The sequence below is a fragment of the Rana temporaria genome, chromosome 3 (assembly GCF_905171775.1).
Source record: "Rana temporaria chromosome 3, aRanTem1.1, whole genome shotgun sequence".
NCBI classification, from domain to species: Eukaryota; Metazoa; Chordata; class Amphibia; order Anura; family Ranidae; genus Rana; species Rana temporaria.
This window is the reverse complement of record NC_053491.1, coordinates 334,950,343-334,969,162: the sequence shown is the minus strand read 5'-3', so window position 1 is coordinate 334,969,162 and position 18,820 is coordinate 334,950,343. Positions and strand designations below refer to the sequence as shown.

At 41.8% G+C, this 18,820-nt stretch overlaps 1 protein-coding gene across 2 annotated transcripts in view; it reads left to right on the top strand.

The window, feature by feature from the left end:
* The window catches only part of LOC120932565 (protein NDNF-like), a 74,702-nt gene that overhangs the window by 51,314 nt on the left and 4,568 nt on the right, over positions 1 to 18,820 (top strand). Inside the window, exon 3 of one of the 2 annotated variants that reach the window (XM_040345045.1) lies at positions 18,328 to 18,428. The exons of the other annotated variant lie outside the window; for it this stretch is intronic. Within the exon in view, the coding sequence (XP_040200979.1) occupies positions 18,328 to 18,428 (101 nt within the window). The remainder of the gene's footprint in view (positions 1 to 18,327; positions 18,429 to 18,820) is intronic. 2 annotated transcript variants of the gene reach the window in all.

Sequence of the window (18,820 nt, the reverse complement as noted above, 5' to 3'; positions counted from 1 at the left end):
GCTTTATCACCAATCCTTGTTTCACTAAAAAACCCAAATTTTCAAAACATCATTTGTCATTGGGACAGAAAGTGAATTGCAATCTTCTGAACAGATGCACACAGTCAGCAAAACAAATGTTTACAGGGGTGATAACCCTTCTCTATGTTTTCAGAAAAGCTTAAAAAAAGATTTTATGGTTGAAGCTACACTTTAAAGTACACAGTACAAGTTCAAAATTACAAACATTCTACTTAACAACAAACCTACAGTGCCTGTCTTGTTTGCACCGCATGTATAATGCTGTTCAAAAGTATATAGGGCCAAAGGGGCTTGTAATGACCTGGGGGGAGTTACCCATGCTATTTTTCTCAATGATTTTCATCCATATTGCAGGAACCAGACATTACAATAAAGCCGCAAGCAGTTTTAAATTACTTTTTTCTTATAGTAATCTCATTTTGTGCAGGGACAGTTCTAAACACGTGCCACTTCACAGGCATACTATAGACACCCAGCAGGTACGATATTTAAAGGAATTTTTCATTTTTTTTTCACTTTAAGCATCATTAAAATCACTGCTCCAGAAAAAACGACCGTTTTTAAAACTTTTTTTCCATTGATACATGTTCCCTGAGGCAAGACCCGGGTTCTCAAACCTGTTTTCCGACAATAACTTGCACATTAGGCTTTAAAATGAGCACTTTTGAATTCGAACGTTCTAGTCCCATTGACGTCAATGGGGTTCTAAATGTTCGCGCGAACGTTCGGTCCATTCGAAGGTTCTGGTGCGAACCGAACGGGGGGGGGTGTTCGGCTCATCCCTACTAAGCACCCAATATGAGTCTTCTTTGTTTTTTTGTTTTTTGGCCTGTGTGCAGCAGCCAGGGGCGAACTGACCATTCGGACACTCAGGCACTCCTAGAGGGTCCCATGCCACTAGGGGGTCCCATCAGGGTTGCCAGCCTGAGTAAAACCAGGGACAGTATGTAAAAATCTGTGTTTTTTAAAAAAATCCCAAGATTATAGCTGCCCCGCCTCTCCAGTACCTTTTCAGTGTGTGTATGTGTATTCTGTGTGTGTGTGTGTGTGTATACTGTGTGTGTGTATATTGTGTGTCTGTGTGTATACTGTGTATGTATACTGTGTGTGTGTGTGTGTGTGTGTGTATACTGTACGGCCCCATAATCTATTGCCTGGGGGCCCCATAATCTCCTATTGCCCGGGTGCCCCATAATCTCATATTGCCCGGGGGGCCCACAAGTTGTCAGTCCGCCCCTGGCAGCAGCCCTGACTGTAGAGGTAATACATTACAATAAAAGGAAGCAGAGAGGCTCAAAAAAAGGAAACTTCTGTGGTTTTACCTGAAATAAACTCCTCTGGGTCAGGATTATTGTGTCATCTGTTTTTTGTCTTTACTGGATACATCTCAGGAGTAATAATTCTCTTTTGTCCTTACATCACCTCACACTGGGAAGGGTGACTGAAATGACTAATAGGGCTATTCTGTCCTTACAGTAATAGTGCAGACAGTTATAGGCCGATCACTGAGTTACTCACTGCTCCCCGCCACGCTCTGGCATTCACATTCCAAATAATTCTGTAAGAACTCCAGGCATCTAAATACACAGATGAAATACATATAAGGGAGCTGTTTTACCTATCAAAGTATTTGTATTTCTGTTATCCAGTCCTAAATTTCCGCAGCTCTATCACACCGTACATCTGTGTCTGGCAGAGCAGAATACTTTCTCACTTCCTGTTCCTCCTCAGTAAGCTGTTCAGTAAGCTGTTCTAAATGACTTTCCACCGCTCGGATGATGGTGGAAAGCTTACTGAAGAGAAACAGGAAGTGAGAAATTCAAACAAAGAAAAAAAACATTTAGAAGGGAAATTGAAGGAAAAGGTAAGTGAACCAACAATGCACTAGCTTAAAGGAACCAATTTAGAAAAAAAGCCAAACCTTTACAACCCCTTTAAGGCTTATGTCAAACTTGCAAACCTGTCACTGTAAAGTTGTCACCAGTCACAGGATCGCTATGCAGGACAGGGCATTGCAGAGGAATACTAGCTCACCTGCGAAGTTAGTGTTGGTTAGGATGAAGGAAAAAAGCTGGGACAGCCGCACTCCAAAAAAACTCCTCCTTTAATTAAAAATCACAAAATACATGCCACAGCAAAAAACAGCACAACAAAAGAAAAGCTGACGTTTCGCACTATGCCTTAGTGCTTCTTCATAGCTAGTGTGTAAACAGTAAAATGAGTGAATATATACCTTACAACCCAATGAGTGGGAGGGGGCTCTGGAAACAATTAAGTTAAGCAGTCCCCTGTGAAGTTTGGGTGTGTCTCGACAGACAATCAGAGAGTGTCTCATGTGGACTATGTCTCATGCAAATTCATAGTGAATAGTGAACATTGGATAAAATGATGTGTTGACCCAATAGAGAAGTGGGGTGCAGAAAAATGTGAAAGAGAGTGTAGGAGTATGTGTAAGTGTGAAGAAATATCTTTGAGTGTAAGAGAAGTGAATTAAAGTGGACAGGAAATTGAATGATATGTGTAAAACATGTATAACTTGTATAAGTAACAAATAAAATCAAATTAAGAAAACAAAAATTATGATATGAATTGAAGTGCGATAAAGTAAAGTGAAATTAATCAAAAAAGAAGAAAGAAAAACAAATAAAAAGTAAAATGGGGAAAAAAGGGAAAAAATAGGGGTGAATATGACGGTGAACCATATAAAGGACGATGCATAAACCATAAAATAATATGGTGTAATGTAGTGAACAAAAAATGCCTAAATATTGAGCATAGTGTAAAGGTGCACCTTAATTCTAATGGTCTTATTTGTTTTATAGTATATTAACTTGTGTTTTTTATTATTTTTATGATTATTATTTTATTGTTTTTGTTTTTTGTATTTTTGTTGCCTGTATGTGTTTGTGTACTTACTCATTATTGAAATAATAACTGAGACACCGGGGCATCTATCTGGACTGGTTAAACATTCATTGTGAGCTGAACCATTAATACAAAGACAAAAACAAAAGCAAAAAGATGTGAACATGTGTGGCCGTTTATAGAAGAGTTCTAAAATATCCTAAAAATCAGTAAATGAGTAAACATGCAGAGTAGTATGGAATGATAGTAAAAAAGAGGCACTTGAAATGTCGGGAAGTGTCAATGTGGCTATATGAGGCTAATGAAAAATAATCGCTATTAGCGGACAATTGCCAACATGTGAACCTCAATCTAAATAGAGAAACTCTCTAGAGAATGATAGCGATCAGGGTATGGGCATGGAGTGTGTGTCAGGTTGCATAGCGGAATCGATATATTGGTATTACAATATTTTAATACTTTAATGTTAGACTGGAAAGGGAAAAGTAAAACCAAAAGGAAACCAAATGGGTTAATGAAAAACTCCCTAGGCAGTAGGTAAACATGTGTTGAAATCGAAAATACGCTATCTGATTCTCTGTCTTGACACATCCAATTACAGAAAAAGCCACATTAGAGGCCACCACATCTCGCCGACAACAAAGACATCGCCATACATGTCGCGATGACTGTGCGATCTACATAAATTAAATACTTAAATGTGTATTTACAAGGAACAAATAAAATTCGATAAAACGGAGAAGCTGAACATTGCTGTTGACAGCTGTATATACAAAAAACAGTTAATACAGTAATAAGAACAAAAAACACACAATATGCATATGAAATGTCCCGAAATAAACATATTAAGATAACGAGCAGTATCGTATGAATGGCTGGGAAGCCAGCAGAACTGTAATCGTGGGACATATCCTACAATGTATGTTGGTTGGTTCTCTAATGAAACCCAAAAAGAAAGAAAGAAGAGAGTATAGGATACTGAGATCTTGTTGAAAAGGGTGCCAAGAGCCTAGGTGTTTTGTAGTCCTCTTACAAAGAAGGAGATACTGTATTTATGGATCCTGTAAAAATCGGGGAAAAAAGTTAGTGTTGATGTCTCCTATTGCTGGCAAGTTGTGTATAAATTTCAGCTTGAACTATTGAGCTCTATAAATAACTTGCTTTTAATACCTGCTGGCTTCCAAGGAGAATTCCAGAGAAAACTGCTTTCATATACAAAAGCCCAAATTCCATGAAAACTTTTTGAATAAAGTGGGGAACTTTTGTCAGATTTTTACTACAAGTTGTGGCATCACTGGGGTGATTTGTTCTATGCCTGTAACACCTACACAAGAAATCAGGGGAATCAAATGTAATGTTGTTGCTGTCTTTTTATGAGATTTGCCATAACTTTTTGTCCCCCTGATTCTCATCACTATGACAGGAAGTGAGGACAAATTTCTCCAATGGGAAAACAGCAATACACACCTAAACGTAGTTTGCTTTTAATTATTTAAAGCCCTGGCCATAAGAAAATAAGGACAATATGTATCTACACGTAAACACACCTTTCAATTTCTTCTGCAGAGCCTTCTGGCTTTTCATTACACCTTTGGGTGTGTTGCAGTGTTGGCCAGAAAACGGTGACTTTGCTATTTTTCACCTATTTGCTTTCCAGTAGGTTACTTGGAGCACGTGAGTAAACTTTGTCCTAACACAGCCTTGTCAGTGAACTTATCACAGACAAACATCATTCTTATGTGTAACATGGGGCACAGCACAGTTGTAAAGCTTTTCTTTATACACTGTGGCCTGGATTCACAGACAGTGGCGCACATTTATGCCGCCCTAGCGTATCTCCTGTGCGCTACGCCGACGCAGCGCAGAGAGGCAAGCATGGAATTCACAAAGCCACTGCTCCCAAAACTGCGCTGGGTTTCGAAGGTGTAAGTCGGCGTAGGTGGAAGTGGGCGTGAGCCATGCAAATGAGGCGTGACCCCATGCAAATGATGGTCCGAGTGGCAGACAGATACGTATTATGAATTGCGCATGCGCCGGGACGTGGGCGCATCCCTCTGTGCATGCTCACAACCACGTCGGAAAAAACAACAGCCTAAGACACGCCGGATCACTGCGTACGCCATGAACGAAATCTATGTCCAACGTAAAATACAATAGAGTTCACTGGTGCAGACCTTTGCATGTCTGCTGCTGGGTTACACCTGCTTTATGGGGCTTAACTTTACGCCGGACGTACAACTTCCACGCACATCGCGTAGCCTGCGTCGGGCGCACGTACGTTTGTGAATCGCCGTATTTCCCTCATTTGCATATTTGAATGGCTAAACAATGGGAACGTCCAGCCTAAATATGCGCCCACGCTACGCCGGCGTAGGCAAGTTACGTTGGTGGGTTGAAGCCTGTTTTTAGGCGTATCTTAGTTTGTGGGTCCGGCGCACAAATACGACGGCGTCTTGAGATACGTCGGAGCAAGTGCTTTGTGAATCCGGGCCTATATTTTCAAAATTGAAAACTCTATACCTGAATACTAGATCTTGCATGGACATCTGCAGTTCAGTTTGTCTCTTCCCGTCATATAGGGCCAGATTCACAAAAGGGATACGCAGGCGTATCTGCTGATACGCCGTCGTATCCCTGTTTCTATCTATGCGGCTGATTCATAGAATCAGTTACGCATAGATATCCCTAAGATCCGACATGTGTAATTGTTTTACACTGTCGGATCTTAGAATGCAGTACCGCGGCCGCCGCTGGGGGGAGTTCTCGCCGTAAACCAGCGTCGGGTATGCAAATTAGCACTTACGGAGATCCACAAAGCTTTTTCCCTTCGTTAAGTCGCCGTAAGTGTTAGTTTGCCGTCGCAAAGATAGGGTACCTTTTAAGTGTAAAGTTAGTACACCATGTAAAAGTGTACCCGTCTTTCCCGCGTCGCTGTCAAATTTTATTTTTTTTCCCCGGCGCAACTCTTTTTTTTACCCGTCGCGATTCACAAAACCTCAGCGCATCGTAACTTCGTGCAAAGCACGTCGGGAAATTCGCGTCGGGAGCTTGCGCAGTACGTCCGGCGCGGGAGCGCGCCTAATTTAAATAGGACACTCCCCATTTGAATTGGCCCGCCTTGCGCCGGCCGGATTTAGGATACACCGCCGCAAATTTCCAGGTAAGTGCTTTGTGGATCGGGCACTAACTTGGAAAAAGTGGTGTAACTTAAATCGGAAAAGTTAAGTTGCGCCCGGGCTACGTGAATCTGGCTCATGATTCCTAGCATTGGCTTTATGTAACGGTGTGAATGGGGGGCATTGTTTACTGGTGTTGTTGTGTAGCCATGCTGGGTTACAGGTTCTCCACAGCCTTATGGTAAGGGATTAACACTTGTACTCTTTAACCTTATCCTGCCTGGAGTAAATTAGCCCCCTATACTCAGTGAGGTGCTAAGGGTACAGGGTCCTCCCACACCACTCAACAGCCCTTCCATGACCTCCTTAGACCTTACAGACCCCAGCAGCAGGCCACCCAGCAGATGTTTTGTTTTCAGAGGATGTTCCAAAAAATTATGAGGTTAGGAGAAGCTAGATTGCATATGTGCAATAACACCTTACTAAAACACAGTTTATGCACATAGTTACACACTTCAGTAGTTTGAACAGTGATGACCCATTCTTTCAGTTGTAAACAAATAACAGCAGATTAGAGAACCGAGTAAAGGAGTATGTAAAGTGATTGTAAACCCTTACAGACCACCTTTACCTACAGGTAAGCCACGATTAAGGTTTACCTGTAGGTGCAAGAAATATCTCCTAAACCTACACGGTTTAGGAGATATTTGCAAAAAAGGCATGTGCCCTAGACAACAGCGCAGGTGCACTGAGCGTGCCGTTTCTAACGGGGATCGTGCCGTGACTGGCGGCTCCCATTGCACGCGGGAGTGACATCATCGCGACTCCGGCCAGTCACAGCGTCGGAGCCACGATACCCGGAAGTCACTCCGGGAGAGATGGTTGGCGACGGAGGAGGGGAACGAGGACCGCTGCGGCGGCTTCGATCTCAGGTAACTAATTTATAATGAGCACTTAGTATGCTATGCATACTAGCTCATTATGTCTTTGTCTTGCAGGTTTTTTTTTTTTTGCAGAGGGTTTACTTCCTCTTGAATACCTTTAGGGTTTTAAGGCAAGTGAGTAGTCCCATTAGTTTTGCAACTTTTCTTCCTTGCTTCCCCCTTTGGGGAAGCTCCCAGAAGCTAGATAATCAAAACTTTATAGGAACAAAAAAATTTGCGCTAACCAGAAGCAAATAAAAAAATATATGTAAAATATAGGTATGTTAACACCGAAGGCAGCAATAAACAGTGTACAGTATATACACATAAATAACATAGGAAAAGAAAAACTGTGCCAACTCTATGAGCCAGCTATGAAACTGGAAAAAATGTTCAATATAAATTAAAACATAAAATCAGATAATGAAAAATTGAATAATAAATTAATTAGTCCAAAAATAAATGTCCTAATGAAAAGAGACACTGAATATGCAGCAAGAAACTGTACAGCTGGATTCTGATGACACCACAATGAGGGGTATTACAAATCAGTGAAGCCACCACCACATAGATAGCCTCTTACCAGATAGCTAAGAGGGAATAGCATTGAGCAAGATGTACCGCTCTATGCTGATAACCAATCCGGAGGAATCCTGAACACAGTCATCCAAGGGGAAAAATCTCCAGGGGAGAAGAGCCAGCTATCCAGCGAATCCAATCCTCCACACAAAGAGAGAGTGGCAGCCCTTCCACTCAGAAATCACGTAGTTCCCCAGAATAGAAACAGACTATAGTGTGATACCGTTTGAGGGTGTTTATTAAATATAAAAAGATGTACTTACAATCGTTCTAAAAACAGTAAGCATAAAAACAAATGCCGGCCGGCAACGAGAGCCCTTCCTCGTTCGAATAGAGCGCGGTAGCGTCACTGAATGCACGTCCCAGACGCGTTTCGTCATAGGCTGATGTTATCAATGGGGATGGGCTAGACAGTGACTCACCGCTATAAATATCCCACCTCTATCTGACATGCAAGGAGAGGCTAGATCCAAAGCCGCCATCTTGGAATGAGGGAAAACGGCAATACTATCCCATACATGACTCCTGTATTTAAACGAACTGAGTCCGCAGTGGATTTAATTATAAAAATGTGGACATCCGAGACCTGTATATCGCAACACTCGGAACTACCAGCATAAATAAAAATGAACTAGTTTGTTATAACCAGTTGTAATAAGAAAACGACCAAAAAAAATATTTAGAATGTGAAAAACTCCATACATACCAATGAGTGACCCCTAGTGGGCAACACCAGTAATTACGACTAAAAGAATCGAAAAATTTAATTTGACTCATAAAGAATGACAGTGCAATAAATATGAATATAAAATGTGTCATGTCCCAATGTAAAAAATAGAGATTGCATCGAGACGATACTTAGTGAAAAACAATATACTAATGGCCTAAAAATTAAATGGCCACTAATAAGGTTAAATGTATAAATATGTGAAAAATATGTGAAAAATATACTTTATTTACATAATTAAATATGGAATGAACCATGCGAGTAATTGTGAGAAAAATCGAAAAAGGGGAGGTGAAAGAGTATATATTCGAAACCAACCTATCAAATGTGAAAAATTATAAAAATGAGAAAATTAAAAAATGAAAATAATATTAATTGAATATTATTCGCCCCAGGAAAGCATGTTAATTCCTTTAAAAAAAAAAAAAACGCCAATCCGTGCATGTCACAACTAGGTACAGAAACCCAAATTCTATCATCACATAATAATTAAAAAATTGAATCAAGCATTATTAATAAAAGCATTCACATCAGTGTCTATATTGAGACCGTGGGGGGTATATGTTTTCAATCTGTGTATCCAGGCCATTTCACATTTTGAAATTTCCCTCACCAGGGAGCTACCCCGCCAATTCGGTTTGTATCTATCAATCCCTAAGAAAAGGGTCCCCTTAGGATCCTGATCGTGCTTAAGGAGATAGTGCTTAGACACTGAGTGGTTTTTAAAACCAATAAGAATATTAGTGATGTGCTCATTGAGGCGTACTTTAAGTGGACGTTTAGTCCGACCCACGTACTGTAGGCCGCACGGGCACTGCAGTACATAGACCACCCCTTCAGTAGCACAAGTAATGAGTGGCTTTATAGTGTGTGTCCTTTGGGTGTTTAATGCTCCTATGTTGGATGGAGTATGAAGTGATAAAAGGCACGCCCACTGGAAATGCATCACGATCTTGAGGGCCTTTCTCAATCAGCAACTCCTCACGGTTAGTGATCCTAACGGATTCCAAAGTGTCACTTAAAAAATCACTCTGATAGCCCTTATCTAGAAAACGGCGGGTCAATACTTCAGCCTGTTTCAGGAATTCGTGAGAATCTGAACAATTCCAACGAAGTCGCAAGTATTGGCTCTTAGGCACCGCTTTAAGCCAAGAACTGTGGTGGCAACTATTTATAGGGTTAAATGAATTACGATCAGTCACCTTAAAGAACGTAGAGGTGACAAATTGATTATCCTCTATCCGAATATTCAAATCAAGATAATGAATTTCCGTCTGGCTAGCTTCAAAATTAAGATGAATCACTCTTTGGTTATGGTTCAGAGAGACCGTAATCTTTGTTCTAAAGTTTTAACTACCTCTGAGCAGCATATTTTGGATCAAGGCCTGAAATTTGCGCCACCTAAAAGTTTGGATAAATTCCATATGTATATGGATGTACATAAATTTATCAGAAAACTTAGTATTAAACGCTATATGGCAGGTATTTCTACCAGCCAGACTGTGTCCAATGAATATACTCATTCTGGGTAACCCTCCAGGCCCTTTGGCACCATCGCTAAGGGTATTCAGAGATGTTTTATTGCGAGATCTTGATAGCATTAATGTCCAAAAAGCCACTTAAAAAAGAAACCTACAGGAGGGATTAGATTCTCTCTGCAGGAACAAGGAGCTAGTAATCAGACCAGCCGATAAGGGGGGGGGGGGGGGGTATTGTGGTTCTGGATAGGGATGACTACCTTAAGGAAATGTTTAATATTGTGGGTGATACCAACACTTATTCAGTGCTACCATGTGATCCTAAGTCCTGGTATAAAAGGGAACTTGAGGCAATAGTGGCCAGTGGTTTCTACGATGGGATCCTAACCTTAAGAGAGAAGCTTTATTTAATACCCAAAGCTCCCCGGACCCCCACAATCTATTACCTGCCGAAGTTGCATAAGGACCCAATCTGCCCCCCGGGACGTCCCATTGTCAGTGGGATCGATTCTATTACCTCCCGGGTGGGCAGATATGTGGACTTCTTTTTGCAGCCACTGGTTCAGACTTTGCCATCCTATGTCAAAGACTCAAGGCATATCATTAACCTTTTGTCTGGTATTACCCCAAAAACTGATGTATGGATGGTAACCATAGATGTTACGTCACTGTATACCATTATCCCCCACAAATTAGGACTTGAGGCTGTGGAGTCTTTCCTTGTCAAGGGCGCTTGTCTTCCCACCAAACAGATCAACTTTCTTATGTCTCTTTTAAAATTTGCTGCTGCCTCTAACTATTTTTGGTTCGAGGGCAGTTCTTATAGACAAGAAACTGGCGTAGCTATGGGCGCTAAATACGTACCCAGCTTGGCCAACCTTTTCATGGCCAAGTGGGAGGAGGATGTCATCTACTCCAAAGATGTACCCCAGATAGCCCTTTGGGCTAGGTACATCGATGACATCCTCCTCCTATGGGAAGGCCCACATGTTGATTTAGTTGAGTTTATGGTCTCTCTGAACCATAACCAAAGAGGGATTCATCTTAAATTTGAAGCTAGCCAGACGGAAATTCATTATCTTGATTTGAATATTTGGATAGAGGATAATTGATTTGTCACCTCTACGTTCTTTAAGGTGACTGATCGTAATTCATTTATCCCTATAAATAGTTGCCACCACAGTTCTTGGCTTAAAGCGGTGCCTAAGAGCCAATACTTGCGACTTCGTTGGAATTGTTCAGATTCTCACGAATTCCTGAAACAGGCTGAAGTATTGACACGCCGTTTTCTAGATAAGGGCTATCAGAGTGATTTTTTAAGTGACACTTTGGAATCCGTTAGGATCACTAACCGTGAGGAGTTGCTGATTGAGAAAGGCCCTCAAGATCGGGATGCATTTCCAGTGGGCGTGCCTTTTATCACTTCATACTCCATCCAACATAGGAGCATTAAACACCTAATTAACAAACACTGGCACATTGCTAGGAATGATGTGGTGTTAAAGAAATTGCTACCTGATAAGCCCAGAGTCATCTTCAAGGGGGTTCCTGCTTTACGTGGGCTTATGGCACCCAATGTTCTCAATCCCCCAGTTTCTACCATGGGCTTTTTCGATCAACTTTCAGGTTTTTACCAGTGTAGGAGATGCAGAGTGTGTTCCATCAATTCTTGTAGGAGTAGGAGATCTACGTCCTTTTTGTGCACTGCCACCCAAAGGACACACACTATAAAGCCACTCATTATTTGTGCTACTGAAGGGGTGGTCTATGTACTGCAGTGCCCGTGCGGCCTACAGTACGTGGGCTGGACTAAACGTCCACTTAAAGTACGCCTCAATGAGCACATCACTAATATTCTTATTGGTTTTAAAAACCACTCAGTGTCTAAGCACTATCTCCTTAAGCACGATCAGGATCCTAAGGGGACCCTTTTCTTAGGGATTGATATCTATCAAATCTATCAAACCGAATTGGCGGGGTAGCTCCCTGGTGAGGGAAATTTCAAAATGTGAAATGGCCTTGATACACAGATTGAAAACATATACCCCCCACGGTCTCAATATAGACACTGATGTGAATGCTTTTATTAATAATGCTTGATTCAATTTTTAAATTCTTATGTGATGATAGAATTTGGGTTTCTGTACCTAGTTGTGACATGCACGGATTGGCGTTTTTTTTTTTTTTTTTTTTAAAGGAATTAACATGCTTTCCTGGGGCAAATAATATTCAATTAATATTATTTTCAGTTTTTTAATTTTCTAATTTTTATAATTTTTCACATTTGATAGGTTGGTTTCGAATATATACTCTTTCACCTCCCCTTTTTCGATTTTTCTCACAATTCATTCCATATTCCATATTTAATTATGTAAATAAAGTATATTTTTCACATATTTTTCACATATTTATACATTTAACCTTATTAGTGGCCATTTAATTTTTCGGCCATTAGTATATTGTTTTTCACTAAGTATCGTCTCGATGCAATCTCTATTTTTTACATTGGGACATGACACGTTTTATATTCATATTTATTGCACTGTCATTCTTTATGAGTCAAATTTAATTTTTCGATTCTTTTAGTCGTAATTACTGGTGTTGCCCACTAGGGGTCACTCATTGGTATGTATGGAGTTTTTCACATTCTAAATATTTTTTTTGGTGGTTTTCTTATTACAACTGGTTATAACAAACTAGTTCATTTTTATTTATGCTGGTAGTTCCGAGTGTTGCGATATACAGGTCTCGGATGTCCACATTTTTATAATTAAATCCACCGCGGACTCAGTTAGTTTAAATACAGGAGTCATGTATGGGATAGTATTGCCGTTTTCCCTCATCCAAGATGGCGGCTTTGGATCTAGCCTCTCCTTGCATGTCAAATCGAGGTGGGATATTTATAGCGGTGAGTCACTGTCTAGCCCATCCCCATTGATAACGTCAGCCTATGACGAAACGCGTCTGGGACGTGCATTCAGTGACGCTACTGCGCTCTATTCGAACGAGAAAGGGCTCTCGTTGCCGGCCGGCATTTGTTTTTATGCTTACTGTTTTTAGAACGATTGTAAGTACATCTTTTTATATTTAATAAACACCCTCAAACGGTATCACACTATAGTCTGTTTCTATTCTGGGGAACTACGTGATTTCTGAGTGGAAGGGCTGCCACTCTCTCTTTGTGTGGAGGATTGGATTCGCTGGATAGCTGGCTCTTCTCCCCTGGAGATTTTTCCCCTTGGATGACTGTGTTCAGGATTCCTTCGGATTGGTTATCAGCATAGAGCGGTGCATCTTGCTCAAGGCTATTCCCTCTTAGCTATCTGGTAAGAGGCTATCTATGTGGTGGTGGCTTCACTGATTTGTAATACCCCTCACTGTGGTGTCATCAGAATCCAGCTGTACAGTTTCTTGCTGCATATTCAGTGTCTCTTTTCATTAGGACATTTATTTTTGGACTAATTAATTTATTATTCAATTTTTCATTATCTGATTTTATGTTTTAATTTATATTGAATTTTTTTTCCAGTTTCATAGCTGGCTCATAGAGTTGGCGCAGTTTTTCTTTTCCTACATTAAAACTTTAGCCCCTGCTGCCTTAGATCTTGCACTGCTTCCCATGTCCAACTGGCACAGATGGACTCCCACCAGACTATTTATACAGAGCACGCTACCCAAGATGCCCATGCTGGCATGGACATGTCTGGCACTTCCTTCGCTACCTATGATTAGGGATGAGCTGAACACCCCCCCCAGTTCGGTTCACATCCAGAACATCCAAAGGGAATGCGCGAACATTCGAACACCGTTAAAGTCTATGGGACTCAAATGTGAGAAATCAAAAGTGTGAATTTTAAAGGCTAATATGCACCTAGGAGACATGTATCAATGCAAAAAAAGTTTAAAAACTTCAGTTTTTTCAGGAGCAGTGATTTTAATGATGCTTAAAGTGAAAACATTTAAGTGAAATATTACTTTAAATATCGTACCTGGGGGGGGGGGGGTGTCTATAGCATGCCTGTGAAGTGGTGTGTGTTTCCCGTGTTTAGAACAGTCCCTGCACAAAATGACATTTCTAAAGGGAAAAAAGTCATTTAAAACGGCTTTCGGCTTTAATGTAATGTCCGCAGGGCCAGATTCCAGACAAGTCCACCGAGGCCAGGCCTCGGGGTGGTAGTGGGTGTAGGGGCGGGGCGGGCATTGCAGAAACAGGGGGCAGGGATGGACTGGCCATCAGGACTACCAGGAGTTTCTCGGTGGGCCGATGGGCTCAGTGGGCCGGTTACAGCAGCTGCCTAATCTGAATCGGAGGTCCGCGGCAAATCTACTCGTCAATTGACGACAGCTGGCACCTGACGGGTAGATCGAGATTTAGCCAGCATGCAAAGTAGCGCAGGAGGCTCCTCTCTTCTCGTCCATCCCCATTTGCTTGTGACATCATCTGGGATGGACGAGAAGAGAGGAGAGGCCGCCAGGGAGCAGAGTGACATGAGAGAGAACTTATTACACACGCTTTCTGCGCTACTCTGCATGCTGGCTGGTAAACGATGTGCCCCATAATGTGCAATGTGCCCTGATGTGCTATGTGCTCCATGCCCTGATGTGCTATGTGCCCTGAGCCCTGATGTGATCTGATGTGCCCCGTGCCCAATGTTCTGATTTGCTATGTGCCCCGTGCCCGGATGTGCCCTGTGCCCTAATGTGCCCTGTGCCTTGATGTGCCCCGAGCTTCAATGTGCTGTGCCTCAATGTAGTGTACCCTGATGTGCTGTGATGGGCCCTGATGTGCTGTGCCCTGTACCCTAATGTGATGTGCCTTGATGTGCCCTGTACATGTTGTGCCCTGATGTTCCCCGTGCCCTAATGTGCTGGGCTCTGTACCCTGATGTGGTGTGCCCTGTACCCTGATGTGCTGTGCCCTGTACCCTGATGTGCTGTGCCCTGATGTGCTGGGCTCTTCCCATGCCCTGATGTGCACTGTACCCTGATGTGTTGTGCCCTGGGACGGTCTGGATGAAGGCCCCCATATGTGATGGTGTGTGTGTGGGGGGGGGGGGGAGCGGCATTGACGGACCCGGCCTTGGGGCGGCAAAGGGAGTAATCCGGGCCTGAATGTCGGGTCCCAGCAATATAGATCAAAATCATTGAGAAAAACGGCATGGGTACCCCCTCCCCCCAGCCCATTACCAGGCCCTTTGGGTCTTGTATGTATATTAAGGGGAACCCCGCACCCAAATTAAAAAAATAAAATCATGGGCCCCCCAGGCCCTATATACTCTGAACAGCAGTATACAGGCAGTCCCAAAAAAGACAGGGACTGTAAGTTTGTTCTTAAAGGGGTTGTAAAGGGAAAGAAAAATCATAATAAGCATCCTTTACCTGCAGACATTCCTCTTTTCACTTCCTCATTGTTTGTTTTTGCTCAGAAGTTGCTCTATTTCTTCTCTGTTCTGTTCACTTCCTGCTTGTCTGATTTTTCCTGACCACCGTGACGGGAGGGTTTACTGCGGTGGTCAGTAACGTGCTCACCCCCTCCTGGGAACTACATCTGTGCGGCAGGACACTCTCTACGTGAATTACTGGGCGTGCCGCAATTCATACTGGGAAATGTAGTTCTTACATGAACAAACGATGCAAACCAGGTAGTAAATGAGAGAACAGAAACTAGAATGCCGGAGGTGATATAGATGAAGGAATTTAATAGGTATTTACTAGTTTTTTAACAGAATCATTACACTATTCTGTCTGTCTACCTTGCAGACATTAATTTTAGGAAACATATTTTTTTTTCCTTTACAACTCCTTTAAGTTGAATCTGTTTGTAATTTGTAACATGTATATTTTGTAGGTGTAGCTCCAGCCAAAAAATCTGTTCAGAAGATTACACCTCACTTTCTGTCCCAATATTAATTGGATTTAGAAAATTTGGGTTTTTCGGCAAACAAGGATTGGTGATAAAGCATCAGTGGGGACACCTATTTCCTATATTAACTCTTTAAGCCTTGTACACACAATTAGAAGATCAGACAAATGATAATTTTTTTTTTTTGCATGCTAGTCTATCAAAAATTAAGAGGTTACTAAAGTTACGAAACAAATACAGTAAAACCTTGGTTTGAGAGTAACTTGGTTTGAGAGCGTTTTGCAAGACAAGCAAAATTTTGAAATACATTTTTACTTAATATACAAGCAATGTCTTGATATAAGAGCAGCGTCACGTCACAACTGAGTATAAAAGAGAAGAGAGCAGGCCTCTGAGGCCGCGTACAATCGGTCGATCCATCCGATGAGAATGGTCCGACGGACCGTTTTCATCGGTTCAGCGCTGAAGCAGACTGATGGTCTGGTGTGCGTACACACCATCAGTTCAAAAAATTATCGGGTCAGAACGCGGTGACGTAAAAGTTCAATGCTTCCAGGCATGCGTCGACTTGATTCTGAGCATGCACGTTTTTTGAACCGATGCTTTTGCGTACTAACCATCGGTTTTGACCGACGGTCAGGCATCCATCAGTCCGATTTTAAAGCAAGTTCTAAAACTTTGGTCTGAAGGACAAAAGTCCGATGGGCCGTACACACATGAACCTCAGTCCGTTTTCATCGGTTTGGACCGACCATGTGTACGCGGCCTAAGTGTAACACTACAGTAACATTTAATGAAGGTATAACATTTTGAAACTCATATGGTTGATGATTAAAACAGGCACATCTAAGTATGCAGGGATCTGGGGTAAAGATGTCCACATAGAACATTCTCCTCACCGCCATTGACGTTGTCCCTTCCAGGCTTTACTCCACGAGCACTTCAACCCTCACTTACAGAAGGCTCTACTGCAGGGTAGTCTTCCCGGGCATGATTGCAGACAGATTTACCCCGGATGGCTGCATACCTAGATGTGCCTCTTTTAATCATTAACCATGTGAGTTGCTAAATGTTATACCTTTATTAAATGTAACCATATTGCTACACATAGGCCGCGTACACATGATAGGATCGCCAGAGGAGAACGGTCTGAAGGACCGTTTTCATCAGTCCAAACCGATCGTGTGTAGGCCCCATAGGTTATTTAACCTTCGGTCAAAAAAATTAGAACTTGCTTTAAAATTGAACCGATGGACGCCTAACCAATAGGTCAAAACCGATCGTTAGTATGCAAAAGCATCGGTTAAAAACCTGCGCATGCTCAGAATCAAGTCGACGCATGCTTGGAAGCATTGAACTTCGTTTTTTTCAGCACGTCGTTGTGTTTTACGTCACTGCGTTCTGACACGATCGGTTTTTTAACTGATGGTGTGTATGCACGACGGACCATCAGTCAGCTTCATCGGTTAACTTAAGACAACTGTCCTTCAGACCGTTTTCATCGGATGGACTGACCGTGTGTACGAGGCTTTAGAGGCGCCTCTCTTCTCTTTTATACACAGTAGCTCCTGCTTGATTTTGCTTCTAATACCCTTGTGGAGGCTTCCATTCGTGGATGGACATGTTATGGTTACACAACCTATAGGATTGCTATCATCTTTTTATATAGACAATAAACTGAAGGACTTATAAATAAATGGTTGTGGAACGAATTATTTGAGTTTCCATTATTTCCTATGGGTAAATTTGCTTTGATATACAAGTGCTTTGGTTTACAAGCATGCATCCGAAACAAATTATGCTCCCAATCCAAGGTTTTACTGTATAATGTATTGTATTGTAATGTATTATTTTGTTTCCGAGAATGCGCAGTCTTGGTCACTCGATTTTTTTTTCGGACGAATACTGTACTGGTTAAAGGAACACTAAAGGTTAGTTTTTTATTAGATCAATTGATTGTTGTAAGCTAGAGCATTTAAATATCACTTACCTCGTTTTTCCTTTTGACCTCCAAAATACAGTAATCCAGGTTTGAAAATGCCATTTCCTGTCTCTCCTCTTCTTGCTTTCCACCAGCATCTGAGCCGTTTTGCATGGTGGAAAGCAGAATGTGCTCACCCCCGCCCTATGACTACAGCCCTGCGTGAAGATGCTCTCTTATCCCTCACAGGCATGGAGGCTAAGCCTAATGGGTCCCGCGGTCCATGGTCACTGTACGTAAATGTGCCGAGCCGTGCCATTCTGCCGACGTATATGTGCAGGAGGCGGTCCTTAAGTGGTTAAAGGAACATATTTAGAAAATAAAAAACAAACTTTTACAACCCCTTTAATTTCCCTTAAAGTGTTTCCAGTGTTGCCTGCTCTCTATATATTTAGTGATTTTGCTTGTCAAGAGGGTGTACACTGATTACACTAGTTGGTGGTACCAATTCTGTGGCCTAGTAAGAACCTACGCCAGCCAGAAGAGGTTTCTAGAGCTAGGCACAAGAAGAAGGGAGTGTGGTCCAGGTGCTTTCTGAGAAGCATCTGGTAAACATATCCATCTTGGCTGCCAATGGAAAAGACTCTCCATCTACTGCACTGCTATGTTTTCTTCTTTCTCCCCTTACTCCCCCAAAAATCCTTTTAATGTTCAAGGCTATAGATTAATGATATTTCACTTTTTAGTTTTAGTTTTGAAAATTTCACTGTGTGTTTGAAACATTAGTTGTGATGTTTGGCGCTATTTTCAATTCGGGGTATGTCTTTTTCGCAGATATTACTTTAACGTGAACAGAAGTCAAAGCACGGTGACTATAAGAGTGACACCTTGTGAATCGCCAATCCTGTGGACACTGGATTTCCTAACTGCTCATGGTATGACGATAATCATACAAATAATGTAGTAGAGGACTGCAAAGGAAAAATTTATATTTTATAGTTTGGTGAGGAACAGCAGGATTTAGGCAAAAAAGGCATATCAAACACCATGATCAAGTAATAAAAAATATTTTTTTGTCTAAAAAAAGGGACAAGGGGCCAGTTTCACAAAAGAGATACGACGGCGTATCTCCTGATACGCCGTCGTATCTCTGAGATACGATTGTCGTATCTATGCGCCTGATTCATAGAATCAGTTACGCATAGATAGCCCTAAGATTGGACAGGTGTAACTGTGTTACACCGTCGGATCTTAGGCTGCAATTCTAGGCCGGCCGCTAGATGGCCATTCCATTGCGGTCGGCGTAGAATATGCAAATGACTAGTTA